This window comes from Dromiciops gliroides, chromosome 1 (assembly GCF_019393635.1).
Source record: "Dromiciops gliroides isolate mDroGli1 chromosome 1, mDroGli1.pri, whole genome shotgun sequence".
NCBI classification, from domain to species: domain Eukaryota; kingdom Metazoa; phylum Chordata; class Mammalia; order Microbiotheria; family Microbiotheriidae; genus Dromiciops; species Dromiciops gliroides.
This window is the reverse complement of record NC_057861.1, coordinates 49,727,567-49,750,643: the sequence shown is the minus strand read 5'-3', so window position 1 is coordinate 49,750,643 and position 23,077 is coordinate 49,727,567. Positions and strand designations below refer to the sequence as shown.

Sequence of the window (23,077 nt, the reverse complement as noted above, 5' to 3'; positions counted from 1 at the left end):
TGATGATGATGATTGCATTTTACATAGTCTATTGTTTTAGTGCATTATTTTATTTAGTATTATCCTTCTACTTATGATATATTTAAAGGTGCAAATTATGTTATAAAATACACCTACATCTTTTATATAAATAAAATGTCGTATATTAATCCGTAAACAAATCTATAGATTGACTAAAGTAAATAGATTCAATAAATCTACAATTCATCAAACATGTTATAACAATATAGGATCCTATATTATATATTATTTGATATTTCATATAATATGTAATTATATAGGATTTTATATATTATAATAAAATAGAATCTGTATTCGATTACATAGAATATGTAAAATATAAAAATCATGTAAATATTTATATTGTTCTTGTTATTTTATAAATTTTTATTAATAGACTATATTTTATATCATTTTCTTTTGCTGTGACCTGTGATTTTATCGGTGTGGGGAGATCCTAGTATGGAAACTCCCTCCCCTTCCCCCCCACCCCCTACCTACCCCAGATGCAAACCCAGGACTTATATGGCATTTCCAGCCTTTGATATTTGCCCAGACCATTGAGAGGTGTGGTCACTGAGCCAGCCATTTTCGAGGCCAAATGTGAAATCAGGACTTCCTCCCACGATAGCACCCAAGCTCTCTTAGGAACATCCTAGGCCAGCACTGCATTTGATAGCACCCTATCATCTGCAATGGACTTTCCCATCCATGAACTCACTTGAGCCTCAGAATTCTGAAGAGGGAAAGGCCAGGAGGCCAGCAAGGACTATATTTCTATTTTACAGAGAGGGAAACAGAGGCCTGGATAGGGGAAGAGACCCACCCAAGGTTGGACAGTGAGTTAGTTTAGGGGACCTCAATTCCCATTCTGCTTCTATCCCTAATGCCAAGCCCCAGTCTCATTCCACTTGACCACCCAGTGGCCTAGGGGATTTTGTAAGGGGCAGGCCTACGGTGGCCTGAGGGGCAAGTGGAATAAGTGATGGAAACTTGATCAGACCTGACTCCCCTCTTTTCCCCTCAATCCCCTCCACTCCAGTTTGTGGCCTACCTGGGGGCATCCTGGCCTCGGAAATAGGCATGGATATACTCCGTGAAGGCTGTGGCTACAGGCAGGGCATCCTGGGAGCCTAGCACCACAGGGCTCGGGCCCCTGGAGATCCCTGCAGTGGGGAGAAGGACAAGGCGGGATCAGTTCTCAGCCCCAGGGGGGCCATTCCTGCCCCTCAAAGAGCTGTGCCAGAGGATAAAATAACAGAGTCAGGAGAACCCTTAGGGATAATCAAATCCAGCCTCATTTTACAGATAGGGAAACTGAGGCGCAGAGAGGTTAATTGACCAAGGACACGTGGCTAACATGCAAATTGGAAGCCTGGTCTTCTGATGTTAAGTGCAGTCAGTCAAGCAGTGTGGGCATGCACAAGACAGGCCCTGCCCAAGAGGAGGTTCCAATCTAATAAGCATCTGCGTGCTCTCTCTCAGGACCTGAAGGCCGAAGTCAGGGTGTCTCCTGTTTCCCAGCCTGGAGCCCTCTCCTTTGTGGGGTTTACACAAGCTCAGACCCTCCCCTCCACCCCCTACCCCGTCCTCTCTACGAGGACCCCAAGACATACCGAGGCCCGACTGGGAGAAGCCGCTGCTCCTCTCTGGAAGGCTGCTGGGGACGGAGGAACTCAGTGGGGAGGGACTCAAGGAACGGGACTGGAAGCAAAGTCAGTGGAGACCATGGGAGCTGGTCAGAGGTCAAGTCTGATCCTTTTCACTAGGTAAACTGAGGCCCAGAGAGGGGGGCTGGGAGCTGGGATTCTCTACCTCAGACAATGCAGGTGGTGGTGAGAACACCCAGTGGGCAATGCCCGGTGCCCACCTCCCCTTATGCTGCCCCTCATGCCACTTCCCTTTCCTCTATCCCACCCCCCATTCTAGCCATCCAGAGTCCCCACTTTCCTGTTCTGGGAGCCGGCATAGCTCAGACCTATGAGTGTCCAGGTACTACAGGAAATAAAGCATATGCCAACCAATCAGCCAGCCCTAGACACCCAGGGGACTGTGCTACCCTTACCAGGTCTCCATTGCTCCGGGTGAGGGCACTAGGCGTCTTCCTGCTATGTCCTCTTCTGGTTAGTGCTGCCTGTCCTTCCCGGGGCCCTGCATCAGGTAGAGCGGGCACCAGGTCTGGGAATCATGGGATGAGAGATGGTAAGAACAATAATAACAACAACAACAACAACAATAAAAATAGCTAACGTAATACATATCATCTTGTAAGGTTTGCAAAGTACTCTATGTGCATGTACATATATACACATATGTACACATACATTTGTATGTGTAAGTGCACAGATTCATAGGGTGGGCATAAAGTCACAATGGGCTTTTTTGTTTGTTTTGGGTTTTTGTTGGTTTTTTTTTTAGTGAGGCAATTGGGGTTAAGTGACTTGCCCAGGGTCACAGGGTTAGTAAGTGTTAAGTGTCTGGGGCCAGATTTGAACTCAGGTACTCCTGACTCCAGGGCTGGTGCTCTATCCACTGCGCCACCTAGCTGCCCCAAGTCACAATGTTTTAATAACTTTTTTATCATTATTTTAAAAAAATTTTTGCCATTTATGAGATTTGATTTTTCATACATAGTGTGAATTCATTTCCCATATATACTGCATATGATGCTCTGGTTTTATAAATTAAAACCAAAAAAAATAAAGGAGTCATTAAATAGCAAAACCCCTTTCTGACTTTTGGCCCACCCTGTACACACACATACACACACACAGAGTAGGTGCAGGGCTGACAGGGGCTAAATGACTTGCCCAGGGTCACACAACCTGAAGTGTTTGTGGTAAGATTTGAACTCAGGCCTGACTGTGTACAGTGCTCTAGATACTGTGCCACAAGATACAAGTTAACAGTGATCTGAATTTCTAATAACACTTCAAAGTTTACAAAGTGTTTTCCTCACAATAGTTCCCTTCAGGGTGTGTAAAGATTATGCTCTCAATTTTACAGATCAGGAAACTGAGGGTCAGAATAAGGAAGGGACATGCCCTGGGTTGCAGATGGAGTCACTGGTCAGGCCAGGACAGAGCCTTGTCCTCCGGTGTCTCAGGGTGGGCTTCTCTCCTCTGCCTCACATTGCCCAGCCTACCCCCATACCCCCAGGAAGCTTGGAAGGGAAGGGGAAAGGGAAGGGGGACTCAGCTTCCCGGAGCTGTAGTGGGCTGGAGGAAAGTGGATTTGCCTTTGATTGCTCTATCACTGGGGAGTAGCTAAGTAGAGGCGAGCCCTTCTGGGAAGACTGAAGAGGGGTATCCTGCGTAGCGTAGGAGGTCGGTCTAGACCTTTGACTCTCCTATCACTGGCATCCCCTGAACCTGGGAGACCCACAAATCTGAGCAACCAGAGAGGGACAGAGGAGGTGGCCCAGACTCACCATCACTTGCCCAGGGGGCAGAGGTGGGCTCAGATCCCGGAGGCCCCCCGGGCGCAGTCCAGGCAGGGCAGGTGTGGGGCCGGGCTGGTGGGGAACTGGGAGGCCTCCTGGCGCCAGGGGGGCTCTGGGGTGTGGCCGGTCGGGGAACCCAGGAGTCTGGAGAGGGGCCAGGGGCTGGGTGCGATGGGGAGTCCAGACCCGAGTCCTCCACATTCTCTGGGGATGAGGAGGAGAAGGGAGATGGGCTAGAGGTAAGGCCGTAGCTGCCGGACCCTGGAGAAGGTGACGAGGAGAGGAAAAAAAGGGGGTCAAACAGGTGGGGGGCCCAGCTCCACAGCCCCACGTCTTCGAAGGGGCCTTCCCCCCACTGTCACCTAGGAAGTCTTCTGGTTCCAAGGCTGACTCCAGAGGAGGCCCAAAGAGGGCCTTGGACAGCTGCACATCTGCCTGGGGTTTTTCTGCACATCTGGAGATGGGGGAGGGGGAGAGTTTATAGCAAGATCCCATATTCCAAAGGCGGGGGGGGGGGGGGAAGGAAGTAAACAAAGGGGGAAGGGGTGGGGCTCTTGGGGAAAAGATCCTGGAGCACAGGGCAGGAAGTCTGAGGGTGGGGGCACATAGATGCACCCTGACTTCTTGTACCCCTTCCCCTCCCTGGCAGCCATACTTACCGGATGGCTCTGGAGGCCGAGTGAGGCCTCAGTGGTTTCCCTGACATCTCCCCTGTAAGAGACCCCACATCTCAGTTTAAGCTCACCACCCTCTCCTACCAAGACAATCCGCCCATCCGGGGTCCCCAAAGGTCCCTCTTCCCACTCAGTCCAGCCACTCCATCCTATGGAATCCCCAGGGAGAGGCCAGCCGTGGCCAGGGAGGAGAGGGCTGGGAGTCCCTGTAAGGAGCTGGGGCTCCAGAAGGAGGCTGAGACCAAGGCCCAGTCAAAGCCCAGCTCCCACCCCAGCCGGGCAACAACAAGAGCTGGCACTTACGGGAGAAATGGCGTTTCATGGTGCCCTGTGAACAGAACAGGGGGGGCAGGGGCGTGAATACTCAGAAAGTCCCCCCAGTGTATATCCATCCATCTGTCCCACCCTACAACCAACAGTGCTCTCTCGGGCCACGATGATGATGACCTCTGACCTCCCACTGCCCAGCTCCTCACCCCGGGGCCTGGTGGCAGGATCAGATTGCCTGCTGTTGCCTTGAGCTGTGCTGCAGCAGCCTCTGGGTCCCGGGACTGGCTGGGAGGTGGGGCGGGCTTGATTTGCACAAAGAACTTTCGGGGCTCCTCATCTTCATCATAGTCAGAGTCACTGGATGAGCAGAAGCGTGAGTTCTCCCGCTCTGGTGCTCAAAGGGTCAAGGAGGCAAGTAAAGGACTGTAATGCTCCCAACACTCCCTCCTGCCCCCACATCTCCTGCCTCAACTATAGGTATCCCCAGCATCCCCAGCAACGAATAGACTGAACGGAGCCTCTAATCCCACAGATGGCTTAGTAACAATTTCTATATAGTGGTGGACAATGGAGATAGAATCAGAAGACTGGGTTCTAATCTTGAATCTTGGGCCTCAGTTTACTCATCTGTAAAATGAGGGATTTGGCGTAGATGAGGTCCCTTCTTGCTCCAAATCTACAATACCACATATGTTTCTGAGGGACCCCTGACAGCAAAGGCCATATCTCTCCCCATAGAAGCAACTTCATTTCTGTCTGTCTCACCTGTATGATAATAGCACCTATTTTTCAGGGGTGGCCAAATGAAATGCTTTTTGTAAAGTACTTAGCTTGTAGTCAGAATTTTTCTTTCTTTTTTCTTTCTTTCTTTTCTTTTTTATTTTTGGCAGGGCAGTAAGGGTTAAGTGACTTGCCCAGGGTCACACAGCTAGTGTCAAATATCTGAGGCTGGATTTGAACTCAGGTTCTCCTGAATCTAAGGCCAGTGCTTTATCCACAGCGCCACCTAGCTGCCCCTCGTAGTAGGAATTTAATGAATGCTTGTTTCTTTCCTTCCTTTCCCCTCCTTTCCTTCCCCCTCCCTCCCTCCTTCCCTTCCTTTCTTCCTCCCTCTCTTCCTCACTTCCTTCCTTCTTTCCTTCTTTCCTTCCTACCTTCCTTCTTCCCTTCCTTCCTTTCTTCCTCCCTCTCATCTCCCTCTTTCCCTCCCTCCCATCTCCCTCTTTCCCTCCCTTCCCTTCCTTCCTTTCGTGTTCCCTTAGGAATATGTTTCTACCTACACACTGGAGGCTTCCCACAGATGGTCCCATGCCTTTTCCTCACACAAGTGCCTCCCTGAAGGTAGCACTCATGCCACCATCATCATTAATTATTATAGGGGAAAGGGATTGGACCTATGATCTCACTGACATAGGGAACTCCGGGATGATTTCCTTCCCTCTATCAATTCAAGTCTGTCCCTTCCACTTACTCAGAGCCCCAAGAAATGAAGTGACTTGCCCAAGGTCATACAGACAGTGTGTGCCAGAAACAGGCCTTGAAGCCAGGCCTTCCTGATTCTAGACCCACTCTGCCAGGCTGCTTCTGACGCGGTTCTTGATTATTCCTGTTTCCAAAGCCAACTCAACAAAGCTCTCCAAGACTCTCAGTCACCGAGAGGGTGCTGATGTGCACTGGCAGAAGGAGTGTCCTTACTTGGGAATTCTCTGAGCCCATTAAATCAAAAGCCTAGGCCTATTATTATTCATAATTATTATCTCATCCTCTCCTTGGGCCAGCCCCCAGCAGCAGCCTGGCTGCCATTCCCCAGGATGACCACAAGGTGGCAACCACTCACCACTTTCCAGGCCTGAATTCTGAACTTCTCTAGCCAGGACCAGGGCAGAGGGCACAGGGTCATGAGCTAGGGCCCCAGGCTGGCTGGGAATGGGGAGGGGGTGCTCCTCAGACCCCACCCCCCTGGATTATGGATGGAAGGATATTGTTCTGGTTGACATCTGGCCGGACAGTGAAGCCTTCCTCATCCACTACAGGGCAGGTCTGGGGGAACAGGTGTATCAGGGGCACTGGGAAAGGGGGTGGTCCCCTATTCCATGCCCCCTCAAAGACACCAGCCCCCCTGGAAGGGAAGGAACCCCGAGACAGTGGGAAGAGCCCAGGCGCTCCCATCCTCCCCTCTCAGGGTGAGCTCTCTCCTCACTCCCAACACTGTCTCCCACATGTCTGTACCGGCTGTGCCCTATACCCGGGAGGCTGCCTCCTCACCTCTGCTTCCCGGCTCCCCTGGCTCCCTTTAAGACCCAACGGCAAGAGGCCCTTGGCCAACGCCTTCACCTATCCTCATACCCTACTGCACAGCTTGCATGCCCCTTGGCATCTACACAGTGTTTTACACATTCAAATGTAGCTTCCTGAGGGCAGGGACTGAATCTGCCTGTTTGTTTGCCTTTCTCTCCCCACCCTGTGGCACGGTGCCCGGCTTAGAGGTTAATAGATGTTTGTTGACCAATTATGACTGACTGGTTCCGGACTTTGCCAGCGACCCACGGGTTGATTTGGGGGAAGTCCCTTCCCTTCTCCGGTCTCAGTCTCCTGTCCCAACTCCCTCTCCCTTCCTCCACCCCCCAGAGAAAAAAGAGGATCTCTGAATGGTCTCGGAGGTCAGTTACTTCAAGATGGGCCACGCTGTGTCCTCTGACTAGGGGTAGGAGTCAGCCTTCTTCAGCCTCCCTCAGTACCCAGCCTGGGGCCCCATCTAGCAAGAGGACTGGCAGGTCTCAGGCTCGTTGAGAGCAGAACTCTCTTGGCTCCTACTCACCACTGATTCAGCCTCTGGGGAGTCCCTGGAGGAAGAAGATCCCAAACAATCAGAGGCTCCCTGGAGCCCCGTCCTTGCTCGTCTCCCGTCCCTTAGACCCTTAGACCCTCAGCTCCTCCGTGCTCAGCATGGCCCTCCCAGCTCCCAAGGAGCTTGTCTCTCACCTCATGAACCCCTCTCCCCATCCCAGGGTCTCTCAGGCCCATCCGCATTCCCTTCTCCTGTACTTCGCCTCCTAGGACCAAGAAGCCCAACTCCCTCAACCCTGACCCTTGGGCCCCTCATCATCCGCTCTCTCCAGTCTGCTCCAAGTCGGGATCACCCAGAAATGGGAAGAAGGCCCAGGGCCCATCCTGGGGCGGGCCCAAGGCTTTCCAAAGGGCTAGGTAAGTCTTACGATGGGCGATGTTCACGCTCCCTCCGGCTCAGCCCGGGGATTCGGAAGGGCCTGCTCCCACCACTGCCTCGGAGGCGTCTTCCACCTGTGTATTGGGGAGGGGGGAAGAGGGAGGGAAGGGAGGGGATGGACAAGGGCATTGAGCCCTGAGGGAAGGGGCCATAGAATCTGGCTGCTCCCTGAATTTGGATGGGGGGAAGACAGACAAGGAGAAAGGAAGGCCCCCCACTCCCACCGCCATGCCACATCCTCCTTTCCCTTTGTCCAATTCCAGGGGTTCTGGGATCTGACCAGACCCTAGGACAGGAGTAAAGGGCTGGGGGTGGGGGGCCCAGGCAGGGCCTCCAGGGGCCCCCACACGTACTTGCCTTCCGGAAGGGCCATAGAGCTGTACTCCTCAAAGTCTACGACACCTGAAAAAGAAGACAATTGAGAGACTCTCTAAGGCATTCTTTTCCCCCTAGGCTCTCCTGCCCTCTCCTGCCATCTCAATGTGTTGAAATCCTACCTTTAGGAGCCATCTCAAATGCCCCCTGCATCTCTCAGAATCAGATTTTCAGAGCACATTCAGACGCAGAGATCACTGAATACAATGCCTCCCCATTTCATAGACAAGGAAACTGAGGCCCAAAGAAAGGAAGTGACTTGGCCAAGGTCATGCAATGGTAGCGGCAGGGAGAGAAACTAGGTCTGCTAATTCTCAGTTCATAGATTTAGAGCTATTTAGATTTAAAGTTCATCCAAGTCTACCTCACCCTCGTTTTACAAATGAGGAAACTGAGGCTCAAGAGGTTAAGTGACTTATTCAAAGTCACAGGGGTAGTTAATGGATTTGAACCCAGGTTCTCTGACCTCAAATTCGGTGCTGTTTCTACTTTCCCTGCTATAGTACCTCACTATCCCCTCTGACCTTTTAATTTAATTTTTTTTGGGTGGGGCAATGAGGGGTAAGTGACTTGCCCAGGGTCACACAGCTAGTGAGTGTCAACTGTCTGAGGCCAGATTTGAACTCAGGTCCTCCTGAATCCAGGGCCAGTGCTTTATCCACTGTGCTACCTAGCTGCCCCCCCCTTTTAACTTTTAAAGTAGATGCCTTTATCCTGAGCTTTGAAAGAAAATTAATACCTAGCTACAGTTTTGCCTTCATAGAACTCTCTCCTTCCTCATGGCATGCTTCCTGTGGCTCCTCATGGCACAGAAGTGACCCACAAAGTCTGGCAGGTTCTACCAAGTTAGCAAGACCCAGCCACCAACTATGCCTCCATCCCCAGGAGGTAGGCCATTAGATCAATCTTTGGCCATGGCATCCCATGAAACAAAGAAAAAATACAAACTAGGCCTCTGTCCTGTGTGGGTCCCTTTCACTCCTGAGGCGACAGTCACCAAGTAGAGAAAACAGATGGAGTGGGCAGAGGATGCTAAGAATCATGGCCTTGAGACCACTTATGAACCTTGATTTAGTGCCTGGCTCCCGAAACGTGAAACCTTGTCCAGTGACAGATAGATTGACTATAGGAAACAAACCCTAGGAACGCTGATCTTCCCCATGTACGTGAGACTAGAGTTGAAAAGAAGTTTCAGCTAAAGGATAAGACAGCTTCTGGGCTCTGCTCAGAGAGGCTGATAGAAAGGAATTGGCAAAGACGCTTCAGTGGGTGTCCATAGGCGACAAAAGAAACCTTGTTTCATAGGATGCTCAGTCATTTTCCTTGAAAAGAATTGTAAAGCACACGCCAACAATTATTACAAAGGCTGTAGAGAGAAATTCCACAAAAAGTCTGAGATCCTTCAAGCCAAGTCAATGACCTGATCACCAAGCATTAATTAACCTTAGTACTTGGTGAATTCAGTATGACAGTAGGTAAGGGAGAGGATGTGGGTGAAAATATGTTGGAAGAGGTAGCCTAAGAAATTAAAGTGTCCAAAGGCTGGTTGACTATTCAAAAGCCTCCCATCTGAATCACAGAATCTGAGCATTGATAGAGACCACAGCAGCTATTTAGGTCAACCCATACACAGAGGAATCCCTACTGTAACATCACTAATAAATGATTGTCAGGCACCTGCACGTAGACCTCCAAGGAAGGGGCACCCACTGCCTCCCAAGGTAGCTAAGTTTTATTTTTGGAGAGCTCTAATCACCAAGAAACTTTCTCAAGTCTTAAATAGACTCTTTCAAAGTCTACCCACTCTCCTGGTTCTGCCCCCTTGGGACCAAATGGAACAAGTCAACTTCTCCTTCATATGACAGTCTTTCTTTCTTTTTCTTTTTTGTTTTTGTGTTTTTTCTTTTTTGGTGGGGCAATGAGGGTTAAGTGACTTGCCCAGGGTCACATAGCTAGTATCAAGTATCTGAGGCCGGATTTGAACTCAGGTCCTCCTGAATTCAGAGCCAGTGCTTTAACCACTGTGCCACCTAGCTGCCCCTTTCTTTTTCTTTTTAATGACAGACTTTCAAATACCAAAAACCAGCTCTCATGTCACACCTCCCAATGCCCATGCCTCTTCTCCAAGCTAAACACCCCCACTTCCTTTAACTCATTTTCATGGGATTTGGGACTCAAAGCCCTTTATCATCCTATTTGCACTTTGATCATTCTTCAGCCAATGTCCTTCTTAAACAGTAGTCTCCACACTAGGAAGGTGACCATGACACTCCCACCATTCTGGTGCATGCCTGGACTATTGCAGTACCTAATTTGATCATGGGTCTCCCTGCCTCAGGTCTCTGTCTAATCTAACCTCCACTCCGCTGTCACATCTGATTATGTCACCTATGACTCTCAATAAACTTCAATGGCTCCCCATCACCTCTAGGATCAAATATAAAATCCCAAGTTTGGCATTCAAAGCAACCCATCCCTTTCCACTTTTCCAGTCTTATTAGACCTTAGACTCTCCTCCTCCATGTTCTCTGTGACACTGGCCTCCCGGCTGTTCCTCACATAAGATATTCCATGTCCCTACTCCAAATATTTGCACTGGCCCGTGCCCCATGCCTGCCCTCCTTCTGCCTTCTGGCTTTCCTGGATTCCCTCAAGTCCCAACTAGAATCCCACCTTCTACTTAAGACCTTTTCTGATCCCTTTCAATGCTGGTGCTTCTCTTTGTTGATTATTTCTAATTTATTTTGTCTGTGTCTTGTTTGTACATAATTATTTGCACATTGAGTAGCTAGGTGGCACCATAATGTAGAGAGTACCAGACCTGGAGTCAGGAAGATTCTTCTTCCTGAGTTCAAATCTGGCCTCAGGGGTAGCTAGGTGGCGCAGTGGATAAAGCACCGGCCCTGGATTCAGGAGGACCTGAGTTCGAATCTGACCTCAGACACTTGACACTAGCTGTGTGACCCTGGGCGAGTCACTTAACCCCCATTGCCCTGCAAAAAAAAAAAAAAAAAAAAAAAAGAAAAAGAAAGAAAGAAAGAAAAAGAAAAAAGAAGATTCAAATCTGGCCTCAGACACACAGGTTGTGTGACCCTGGGCAAATCACTTAACCCTGTTTCCCTCAGTTTCCTCATCTGTAAAATGAGCTGAATAAGGAAACAGCAAACCCCTGCAGGATCTTTGCCAAGAAAACCCCATTTGGGGTCATGAAGAGACACAACTGAAAACAACCAATCAAAGTGCAGGATATGCTTTCTGCCTTTCTTTATATTGTCAGAACTTAGTACAGTGCTCAACACATAACAAAGGCTTAATAAATATTGTTGAGTGCCTGGGAAATGGGATAGCACTTTTGATGATTCCCAAAGAGCTCCCCAATACAAAAACCCAACTGAGAGTCTTTTGTGACACCTGAAAGTCATGAGTCACAGTACACCACCACCGCCTCCGAACTGGAACAGCAGGTGATTCAAAAGCAATGGAAATATCCCAAGGCCCTAGGATTATGGGTACAGAGTGAGAAGGGCTCTCAGAGAGCATTCATTTTACAGATGAGAAAACTGAGGTACAGAGAATGAAAATGAGTTTCTCATAGGTTGCAGGTAATAGACTCCTATGATTCAAACCTAGAAGTCAGGTGAGTATGAATTGATCGCAGTCCACTGGCAGCAATGATTTGTACATGAAAGGTGGTAGAATTGGTAGGATCAGGGGGCAGCTAGGTGGCGCAGTGGATAGAGCACCGGCCCTGGTGTCAGGAGAACCTGAGTTCAAATCTGGCCTCAGACATTTGACACTTACTAGCTGTGTGACCCTGGGCAAGTCACTTAACCCTAATTGCCTCACAAAAAAAAAAAAAAAAGGAAGAATTGGTAGGATCGGCAAAGGAGGTGGACCAATGATATGGTAAGGGCAAAGGGTAACAGACAGAGAGCTTTACTGTCCTATGGGTATCCAGGAAACATCAAAAAGACCCATAGAGGCTCCTATGCATTAAGTCATTCTCTCTGGAGGATTATGGGGTGGGGCAGGTGGGGCATGGAGAATAATAACCCCAAATGTGAGAGCATGGAGGGGTTAGATTAGTACCAGTAGAGGAGATGCCTGCTCTGATGGCATTGTATAGCCATGGGAATACTGGGGTATGAAGTCAGAGTGGTGAAACGGAAAAGAATACCCTGGCTCTGCCACTTTATTACCCTGGGCAAATCAGTTCACTTCTCTGGCCCTCAGTTTCCTCATCTGTAAAATAAAGGGTTTGGTTTGGAATGCCTCTGAGGTCCCTCCTAATTCTAAATCGATGACCCTAGGATCTCGGTAAAGAACTCAACAACTTATTCCCATCCCAAATCTTATTCACACACCTTAATTAGGATATTCCCTTGTAACTCGTCCCACTTCTCTTAATTGATAGTCAATGAAGCCTCCTTCTGTTACAGTCACAAATCATCTCTCTCCCCCTTGGAGCTCCCACAGTGCTCTCTGCCTCCCTGATGTCTTTGTCATTTAGCATTCTAGTAATTTGTGCCTGTGCTCTAGCCCCCTACTAGGCAGCGAACTGACTGTGCGAGGGTGGGAGATGGGTGTCTTATTTATTCTTGGCTCTCCCACAAGGCTCTGCCCTGAGTAGGCGCTCGATAAATGTTTGTTGTTTTTGGTCTTATATCCCCAGTGTCTCGTAAATAACAGGCATTTAATAACTGTTTATGGAGCTGAATGGTGGAACGGATAAAGGAATTAATAGCAGCTCCCATTTTGAAATTACTGGAAGAGTTACAAAAGCATTTTCCTTAGAATAGACCTCAAGAGGAGTCAGGGGAAGTATTTATATCCTCAGGGAGGAGAATTATTATCCATAGCCCTGAAGAGGGGATGGCACCATTGTCTTCTGCCTTTGGTCAAAAGCCATAATTGAAGCTAGGTGAACTCGAGATCCTAGGAGACCAAAATGACTTCATGGATATCGCCGAGACTCAGGAGTCTGAGGCAGATGTCTCTGGATGGATAAGGACTGGATGTGTGATTTCTTTGCAATGAGGGACTCCTAAATGAGAAAACTCCCTCTACCCATGCAAGCTGGGCACCTTCTCGGGAACTTGTAATCTGAGAGGTGTCTAGAGCACTAAGAGAGTAAGTGCATTGTTCAAGGTCACTCAGCCAATATATGTCAAAGGTTAAACTTGAACCCAGGTCTTCCTGGTTCCAAGGCCAGCTACAGAGCTAGCCATTACGCCAAGCCGGCTCACTCTGGAGGGATAGATCTTATTCAAAAGAAATAGGCTGTAGAGAAAGGGAAATAGAATAGCATGGCATGTTAAGAAGACAGAGCCATGGAAAGAAATAAAGGAATCAGAGAAGAAAAACCATGGCAAATAGCATCTGAGTGAACATCAGTGGAGGGAAAAAAAGAAGGCATGTTCTCATTGGAGTATACCACAGGCCATGTGAACAGAGAGAGGAAATATATGAGATCATAAGCCTGGCACAGTATTTAAATTTACTTCAGTTATCAAGATAAGCATTAGTGCTAGCTCTCTCTCTCTCTCTCTCTCTCTCTCTCTCTCTCCATGTGTGTATGTGTGTCTCTTCCTCCCTCTGTCCCTCTCTCTCTTTGCCACAAGTGGAAGAACTAATAATATTTTTTTTCCAGGGCAATGAAGGTTAAGTGACTTGCCCAGGGTCACACAGCTAGTAAGTGTCAAGTGTCTGAGGCTGGATTTGAACTCATGTCCTTCTGAATCCAGGGCCGGTGCTTCATCCACTGTGCCACCTAGCTGCCCAGAGCTAATAAAATCTTGACTGGAGGTATCTAGGTTATCCAGCATGTAGGTAATGTCAAGAAGACCTAAATTCAAATCTTGCCTCAGCCCCTTACTAGTTGTGTGACTCTAAGCAATACACTTAACCACTGCCTGCCTCAGTTTCTTCAACTGTAAGATGGATCATAACAGCACCTACATCACAGTGTTATGAGGATCAAATGAAATAATATTTGTAAAGTGCTTACCACAATTCTTGGAACATAGTAGGCACTTAATAAATGTTTGTTTCCTTACCTTAGTAATGCTACTTTCATACTTCAAAAATATAGGAATCAAACAGACAAGAAATTATATTTTGGATCTGATCTTTGCCAACAGAGAGAAACTAGTTCCTGGAGTCAAAGTTATAAGATAAGAATGTGTGTGTGTGTGTGTGTGTGTGTGTGTGTGTGTGTGTGTGTAGGGAGAGAACACTCCACTTTAAAATCTATGATAGAAGAGAAGTCGAACACAATCTGAATAATTAATCTGGGCAGTAAATGAGCCTAACACTCATCAGAATTGGCTCAAAGACCTCAATCTCATTAGAATTGGCTCAAGGAGGGAATAACATACACACTCAATTGGGTGGAGTAATCTCTCTAACCATGCAGGAAAATAGGAGGGGAAGGGGATAAAGAGAGAGGGGCAAAAGAAGAAAGGGCAGATTGGGGGAGGGGACAGACTGAAGCAAATCCCTTTTGAAGAGGGATAGGATGAAAGAAGATGGATAATAGAATAAATATCATGGGGAAGGGAATAGGATGGAAGGGAAACAGTTAAGAGTAATCATGAAAAAGAGAAAAGGGGGGGGGGAAATTGTACAAAAAATGTTTATAGCAATTCTTTGTGGTGGCTAAGAATTGAGAATCAAGGGAATGTCCATCAATTGAGAAATGATGGAAGAAGCTGTGCTATATGATTGTGGTGGAATGATCTTGTGCTATAGGAAATGACAAACAGGATGATCCCAGAAAAACCTGGAAAGACTCATGAACTGATGTATAGTGAAGTGAGCAGAGCTGAGAGGACATTGTGCATAGTGACAGCAGTATTGTTCGATGAGCAATTATGAATGACTTAACTACTCTCAGCAATGCAATGATCCAAGACAATCCCAAGGGACTAATGAGGAAGCTTACTATCCACCCCCATAGAAAGAACTGATAAAAAGAACACTTGTGGATTGTACATATATAACCTGGTTGCAGTCTTGAGCGGGGAGGAAAGGGAGGGAGGGAGAAAAATTTGGAACTCTAAATTTTATGAAAATGAATGTTGGGGCAGCTAGGTGGCACAGTGGCTAGAGCACCGGCCCTGGAGTCAGGAGTACCTGAGTTCAAATCCGGCCTCAGACACTTAACACTTACTAGCTGTGTGACCCTGGGCAAGTCACTTAACCCCAATTGCCTCACTAAAAAAAAAAAAAGAAAAAAAAAGAAAATGAATGTTGAAAACTACCCTTACGTGTAACTGGAAAAAATAAAACATTCATATATCATAAAGGAAAAGTTAATGAGTTACAGGAAATAGACAATAAAATTATGCTAGTGGGGGACCTTAACATTCTCTTCTCAGAACTAGATAAATCTAACCAAGAAATAAACAAAAAAGAAGTTAACAAGATGAAGAGAATTTTAGAAAAGTTAAATATGATAGACCTTTGGAGAAAACAATAGGAATAGAAGGGAATATACTTTTTTTTTTCTCAGCAGTATCTGGCACCTAAAACTGACCATGTATTAGGGCATAAAAATCTCAAAACCAAATGCAGAAAAGCAGAAGTATCAAATGCATCCTTTTCAGATCACAATGCAATAATAACATTTAATGAAGGGCTACAGAAACATAGATTGAAAATTAATTGGAAACTAAATAATTTAATGCTAAAGAATGAGTAGGTCAAAGAACGAATCATAGAAACAACAAATAATTTAATTAAAGAAAATTACAACAATTAGAAAACATAACAGATATCTTTATATACTTTTCTTTTTTTGGGGGGAAGGGCAACGAGGGTTAAGTGACTTGCTCAGGGTCACACAGCTAGTAAGTGTCAAGTGTCTGAGGCCGGATTTCAACTCAGGTCCTCCTGAATCCAAGGCTGGTGCTTTATCCACTGCACCACCTAGCTGCTCCCATCTATATACTTCTATATGAGATTTTATATCTCCAAATGCTTATATCAATAAACTGGAGGAAGAACAGATCAATGAATTGGGGATACAATGAAAAAATAGAAAGAGAACAAATGAAAAATCCCCAGTTAAACACAAAATTGGAAATCCCCAAAATCAAAAGAGAGATTAACAAAATTGACAGTAAGAATAACAATAAAAACTAGGAGCTGGGTTTTTTTGGGAAAACCCAGTAAAATAGATAACCATTGGTTAATTTGATTTTTAAAAAAGAAAGAAGAAAACCAGATTACCAGTAGCGACATGAAAAGGGTGAATTCACCAATGGTGAGGAAATTAAAGCAATTATTAGGAGTTATTTTGCCCAACTATATGTCAATAAACCTAACAATCTAAGTGAATTGAATGAATATTTATAAAAATACAAATTGTCCAGATTAACAGAAGAGGAAGTTAAATACTTAAATAATCCTTTCTTAGAAAAAGAAATTGAACAAGCCATTAATGAGCACCATAAGAAAAAAATCCTGGGGACTGGATGGATTTACAAGTGAATTCTACCAAAACCTTAAAGAACAATTAATTTCAATACTATGTAAATTATCTGGGAAAACAGGCAAAGGAGTCCTACCAAATTCCTTTTATGATACAAATATGTGCTGATACCTAAACCAGGAAGAGCAAAAACAGAGAAAGAAAACTATAGACTATTTTCCCTAATGAATATTGCTGCAAAAATTTTCAATAAAAGACTACCAAGGAGATTATAGCAACATATTACAGAGAACATACACTATGAGCAGGTGGGATTGATACCAGGAATGCAGGACTGATTAAGTATTTGGAAAACCATTAACATAATTAACCATATCAATAACAAAACCAACCCCAAAAATCAAGACTATCTCAATAGATGCAGAAAAAGCCTTTGACAAAATATAACACTCATTCCTATTAAAAACTCTATAAAGAATAGGAATAAATGGAGCTTTACTTAAAATGATAAGTAGTATTTATCTAAACCAGCATCAAGTATTATCTGTATAGGGATAAGCTAGAAGCCTTCACAATAAGATTAGGGATGAAGCAAGAATGACGATTAATACTACTATTATTCAATATTGTACTAGAAATGCTAGTATTAGCAGAAAGAGGAGAAAAAGAAATTGAAGGATGTAGAATAGACACTGAGGAAACAAAACTGTCACTCTTTGCAGGTGATATGATGGTATACTTGGAGAATTACAGAAAAACTAGCTGAAATAATTAACAACAAATAATTAGCAAAGTTTCAAGATATAAAATAAACCCACATAAATCATCAGCATTTCTATATATAACCAACAAAGTTCGGCAGCTAGAGATAGAAAGAGAAATTCCATTTAAATTAACCGTAGACAATATTAAATACTTGGAAGTCTACCTGCTAAGAGAAGCTAAAGAACTATACAAACACAGTTACAAAACATTTTTCACAACAATAAAGTCATATCTAAATAACTGGAAAAATACTAATTGCTCACAGGTGGGCCAAGACAATATAATAAAATTGACAATTCTAGCAAAATTAACATACTTATTCAGTGCCATACCAAAATACCAAAAATTTATTTCATAGAGCTCAAAAAAGTAATAAAATTCATCTAAAAGAAAAAATATCAAGAATATCAAGGGAATCAATAAAAAATGAAGGAAGGTGACCTAGATGTACCAGATCTCAAATTGTATTGCAATGCAATCATCATTAAAACTATCTGGTACTGGCTAAGACATAGAGTGATGGACCAGTAGAACAGATTAGGTATAAAATACACAGTAAGAAATGACCACAGTAATCTTTTGTTTGATAAACACAAAGATCCAGACTTTTGAGACAAGAACTCCCTATAGGACAAAAAACTGCTAGGAAAGCTGGAAAAAAAGCTTCTTAGAAACTAGGTATAGAACAATGCCTCACACCATATACCAAGATAAGGTCAAAATGGGTAGATAACTCAGACATAAAGGGTGATACCTTTAAACAAATTAGGAGAGCATGGAATAGCATTACTTGTCAGATCTATGAACAAGGGAAGAATTTATTACCAAACAAGAAATAGATAGCATTACAGGAAATAAAATGGATAATTTTGATTACATTAAATTTAAAAGGGGTTGTACAAATAAAACCAATGCAGCCAATATTAGAAGGAAAGCAGAAAACTGGGGAAAATTTTTTATAGCAAATTTCACTGATAAAGACATCGTCTCTGAAGTATATAGAGAACCAAAACAAATTTATAACGATATGAGTCATTTCCCAATCAATTAAAGGTCAAAGGATATGAATGGGCAGCTTTCAGATAAAGAAATCAAATGTACCTATAGTTATATAAAAAAAGCTCCAAGTCATGACTGATTAATGCAAAGTAAAACTTCTCTGAAGTACCATCTTACACCTATCAGATTGGCTAATATGACAAAAAGAAAAGAAAAGAAAGAAAGGAAGGAAAGAAGGAAGGAAGGAAGGAAGGAAGAAAGAAAGAAAGAAAGAAAGAAAGAAAAAAAGAAAGAAAGAAAGAAAGAAAGAAAGAAAGAAAGAAAGAAAGAAAGAAAATGACAAATGTTGGAGGGGTTGTGGGAAAATTAAGACACTAATTGGTGGAGCTGTGAACTGATCCAATCATTCTGGAGAGCAATTTGGAACTATGGCCAAAGGACCATAAAACTATGCTGCTAGGTTGATATCCCAAAGACATAAAACTATCTCTGTGTGTGTGCGCACGCACGTGTAGGATCTATTTGTACAAAAATATTTATAGCAGCTCTTTTTGTAGTGGCAAAGAATTGGACTATGAGGGGATGCTCAAGTTGTAGTATATGATTGTGATGAAATACTATTGTGCTAATAAGAAATATTGAGCAGGATACTTTTAGGAAAAAACCTGGAAAGACTTACTTGAACTGATACAAAGTGAAATAAGCAGAACCAGGATAACATTGTACACAATAACAGCATTCTAAAGGCCCTCCAAGTTCTGACATTCTGTGTTCTAAAAGCCTTGCTAACTCATTCTGGGTTCTAATGGACTTCCCAGCTCTGACATCCTATGTTGTTCTTTTTTTTTTTCTTTTAAAGTGAGGCAATTGGGGTTAAGTGACTTGCCCAGGGTCACACAACTAGTAAGTGTTAAGTGTCTGAGGCTGGATTTGAACTCAGGTCCTCCTGACTCCAGGGCTGGTGCTCTATCCACTGTGCCACCTAGCTACCCCCATCCTATGTTGTTCTAAGGCCCTTTTCTGCTTTGACATTCTATGTTCTGTGACCTTCCTGTTTTGAAAATTCTTTGATTTGAAGTCCTATCTCCTCCAGGAAGCTTTTCGAGGTCATTTAGCAAGCATTCATCTTTTCATATTGCCCAATGGTTCTGCTGCTCCAACACTTTGCAAATTTCAAGCTTGACCTGAACAGAGAGCCACAACCAGCAGGAAACCACTCACCTGGCTTTTCCCGGCCCGTTCCCTTATTCTCAGCAAACTTCCTCACCAGGGTTTCCACGCTGACGTTCTCCACATTCTGCTTGAACTCTTCATGAACCTGGGGATACCGAAGGGGATGGGGGAAAGGAGGAGGAGAACTGGTAGATTGGACCCAGTGGGGCCCAAATGTGGCAGTCCTTTCAGAGGGGGCATCATTCAGTCTGGGCCCCTTTCCCTAAGCTGAGACCACATCCTCTCCTCCTAACTGAGCTCCTTCTCATTTACTTCCTCTTTTGAGGACTGTCTGTCCCCTAAGACACATGGGATGTTGGAGTTTGCTCCTCCCTCCAGGGCTTGGCCTCACCTGCCCAATCTGCACATGTGTGTCCTCCACAGAGTGAGCATATGCTCCCAGGATCCCCTTCATGTGTCGAAGGTGGGTCTCCTCGATAGCCTGGAAGCGCTGCCCACACACAGGAGAAAGGTCACATGGTACCTGCTAGGCCGAGACCATCTTACCCCTTTCCTCTCAGTAAATACCCCCAGGCCCTGAACTGAAGCCAAAATAGTCTCCTGTGGACCACGGGGATCATATTTCCAACAGCCAGCTCTTACCATGTCTGTAGCCAACCTCAAATGCTTTCTGTGGCTCTCCAAAGCCCACAAGAGGAAGGCTTGGCATTCAAGGCTCTCATAGGTTAGCCCCAAGCTCCCACTCCAGCCCTGTCTCCCCATACCCCAGCTCCATGTATTCTACACCAGAGTCAAGCTAGAAGATTCAACACGTCCAATACCCCAAATCACACACTTTCTAGGCAACGCGATTTTATGTAAACCCTTCCGTAGGCCTAGAAATGCCCTTGCTCCCTCTATCTCTGCAGACAGAATCCTAAGGGTCCTTCCAGGCCACTCCTCATTCCTACATCCTACAGGGAGTTCTCCCAGTGAGATCACAGGCTGCCAGGCTGGAAGGGCTTTTAGGGATGAGAGGTAAAGGGAGTGGGTTTGGGGTCGGAAGCCCTGGGTTTGAGACGTGGCCCTGGTTCTTTTTCTTTTTTCTTTTTTTTTTTTTTGCAGGGCAATTAGGGTTAAGTGACTTGCCATGGGTCACATAGCTAGTAAGTGTCAAGTGTCTGAGGCGGGATTTGAACTCAGGTCCTCCTGAATCCAGGGCCAGTGCTTAATCCCCTGTACCACCTAGCTGCCCCCTCGGCCCTGGTTCTTATTAGCTGCATGAGCATGGACAAGTCTCTTCATTTCTCTGGGCTTATTTCCTCATCTATCAAATGACAAGCTTGGAGTAGATCATCCCTGCCAGCTCCAAATTCTAGGATGCCAAGGAAGCGAAGCTGCCCTGAATTCCCATAGTATTCAGTTTAGCCTTTTAGGATGGTTCCCTCTACTTTAGAATATGAACTACAGCGGCAGCTAGGTGGCGCAGTAGATAAGGCACCGGCCCTAGATTCAGGAGGACCTGAGTTCAAATCCAGCCTCAGACCCTTGACACTTACTAGCTGTGTGACCCTGGGCAAGTCACTTAACCCCAATTGCCTCACCAAAAAAAAAAAAAAAAAAGAATATGAACTGCAGGGTCTTGGAGTCTATGTGTTTCCCCTCCTAAGCTGAGAGATCTGAGAGGGCAGGCTCTCCTCCTCTTCCCAACACAGCCCAGCCTGGACCCCATCTCTGGATGTTTCCTGAATGAGTGGGGGGAAAAGAGGCCAGGGCTAGGTCACGCTGGAGCTCTCACTGACAACCATCACAAGGAAGTAACCCAGAGGGTGGACATCTGCCAAAAATGTCTATGGTCCTAGAGGGAAACCTATGGTCATCAGCTATTTGGTGCCAGAGTTCACTCCCTGGAGGGCACCGCACAGCCTCCCTCTTTTGTGTTCCCATACCAGGGCCGACTCCAACATCTTCCTCTCGAAATCAGCTCGGGCTGTATTGTACTTCTCCACACAGCGACGTAGGGTCTCAGCTGCCTTCTTTGTCTTTCCCTCTACCTAGGGCGGGGCACAAGGAAAATTATTATTAATACCAATGACGCTTTTTAAAAAAAATCCTTTTCCTTTTTACTTATTTTTAAATGTATTTTTTGTTAGAATCTTACCATTGTTTTTGTTTGTTTTGTTGCAGGGCAATGAGAGTTAAGTGACTTGCCCAGGATCACACAGCTAATAAGTGTCAAGTGTCTGAGGCCAGATTCGAATCAGGACCTCCTGAATCCAGGGCCAGTGCTTTATCCACTGCACCACATAGCTTCCCTAGAATCTTACCATTGTTAAATATCACTACTGAGGATCTGCTATCCAAGATATATAAGGAATTAACATAAATATCTAAAACCCACAGCCAAGAGGCAGCCAAATAGTGCAATACCTGCACTTGGAATCAGGAAATCTGAGTTCAAATCCAGAATCAGACACTCACTAGCCATGTGAATCTGGGCAAGTTATTTAGCCTCCGTGTGCCTTAGTTTCTTCAACTCTTTTTTTTTTTTTTTTGGTGAGGCAATTGGGGTTAAGTGACTTGCCCAGGGTCACACAGCTAGTAAATGTTACGTGTCTGAAGCCGGAATTGAACTCAGGTCCTCCTGAATCCAGGGCCGGTGCTTTATCCACTGCGCCATCTAGCTGCCCCTTTTCTTCAACTCTTAATGGAGATAACAATAGAACCCTACGTACAAGAGTTGTTGTGAGGATCAAATGAGATGATATTTGTAAAAGTGTTTAGCACAATGCCTAACACATATTAAGTGCTATAGAAAAGCTAATTGCCTTCCCCCTTCTCATTCCCAATGGATGTTGTCAAAGAATATGAGCAAATAACCTCCTAAAGAAGAATTGCAAACAATTAACAACAATATGAAAGACTGCTCCAAATCACTGATGAGGAAACAAATCAATATAACTCTGAGGTCCCACCTCACACCCAACAAACTGGCAAAGATGATAAAATATAGATGTGGTCAAGGTTAGAAGGGCTATGGAAAGACAGGCGTACTAATATACTGTTGATGGAGCTGTGAATTGGTTCAACCATTCTGTAAAACAATTTGGAATTATGTTAAGAACATCACTAGGGGCAGCTGGATGGCGCAGTGGATAGAGTGCTGGCCCTGGAGTCAAGAGTACCTGAGTTCAAGTTCGGCCGCAGACACTTAACCCTTACTAGCTGTGTGACCCTGGGCAAGTCACTTAACCCCAATTGCCTCACTAAAAAAAAAAAAAAAAAAGAACATCACTAAATTGTCCATACTCTTTGACCTAGAAGTCATACTGCTAGGCATAACCCAAGGATGTCAAAGACAGAAGAAAAATTCCTATATGTATCAAAAATATCAGAGAAGCATTTTTTTGTTTGGTAATGAAGAATTGGAAGTAAAGTAGATGCCCTGCTATTGGGAAATGGTGGTAGCAACCCATAGTTTAAGAAGCTTTGACACAAAAACCACAAAAAAACAAAACAAACCAAACAAAAAAAGAAGCTTTGGTCTAATCTATGTCTCTCCATCTTCTCCATGAGGATCTCATGTGATGCTTTAATCAAAAGCTTTGCTAAAGTCTAGTTAAACTATAAACCTAACTTTCCCCTCACCCACTAGTTTAGTAATCCTGTCAAAAAATGAAACAAGGTTAGTCTTGCATGACCTGTTCTTGACAAAGCCAGCATGCTAGCTCTTTGTAACT

The 23,077-nt window shown here is 45.1% G+C and overlaps 1 protein-coding gene across 1 annotated transcript in view; it reads right to left on the bottom strand.

Moving 5' to 3' along the window:
* The window catches only part of FCHO1 (FCH and mu domain containing endocytic adaptor 1), a 58,123-nt gene that overhangs the window by 4,239 nt on the left and 30,807 nt on the right, over positions 1 to 23,077 (bottom strand). Inside the window, exons 7-21 of the mRNA XM_043976636.1 lie at positions 21,287 to 21,391; positions 19,750 to 19,848; positions 19,407 to 19,503; positions 7,970 to 8,014; positions 7,602 to 7,686; positions 7,205 to 7,229; positions 6,369 to 6,426; positions 4,593 to 4,777; positions 4,420 to 4,444; positions 4,102 to 4,153; positions 3,805 to 3,896; positions 3,431 to 3,703; positions 2,066 to 2,178; positions 1,617 to 1,704; positions 1,055 to 1,166 (exon numbers count right to left, since the gene is read on the bottom strand). Of these exons, the coding sequence (XP_043832571.1) occupies positions 1,055 to 1,166; positions 1,617 to 1,704; positions 2,066 to 2,178; positions 3,431 to 3,703; positions 3,805 to 3,896; positions 4,102 to 4,153; positions 4,420 to 4,444; positions 4,593 to 4,777; positions 6,369 to 6,426; positions 7,205 to 7,229; positions 7,602 to 7,686; positions 7,970 to 8,014; positions 19,407 to 19,503; positions 19,750 to 19,848; positions 21,287 to 21,391 (1,454 nt within the window). The remainder of the gene's footprint in view (positions 1 to 1,054; positions 1,167 to 1,616; positions 1,705 to 2,065; positions 2,179 to 3,430; positions 3,704 to 3,804; positions 3,897 to 4,101; positions 4,154 to 4,419; positions 4,445 to 4,592; positions 4,778 to 6,368; positions 6,427 to 7,204; positions 7,230 to 7,601; positions 7,687 to 7,969; positions 8,015 to 19,406; positions 19,504 to 19,749; positions 19,849 to 21,286; positions 21,392 to 23,077) is intronic.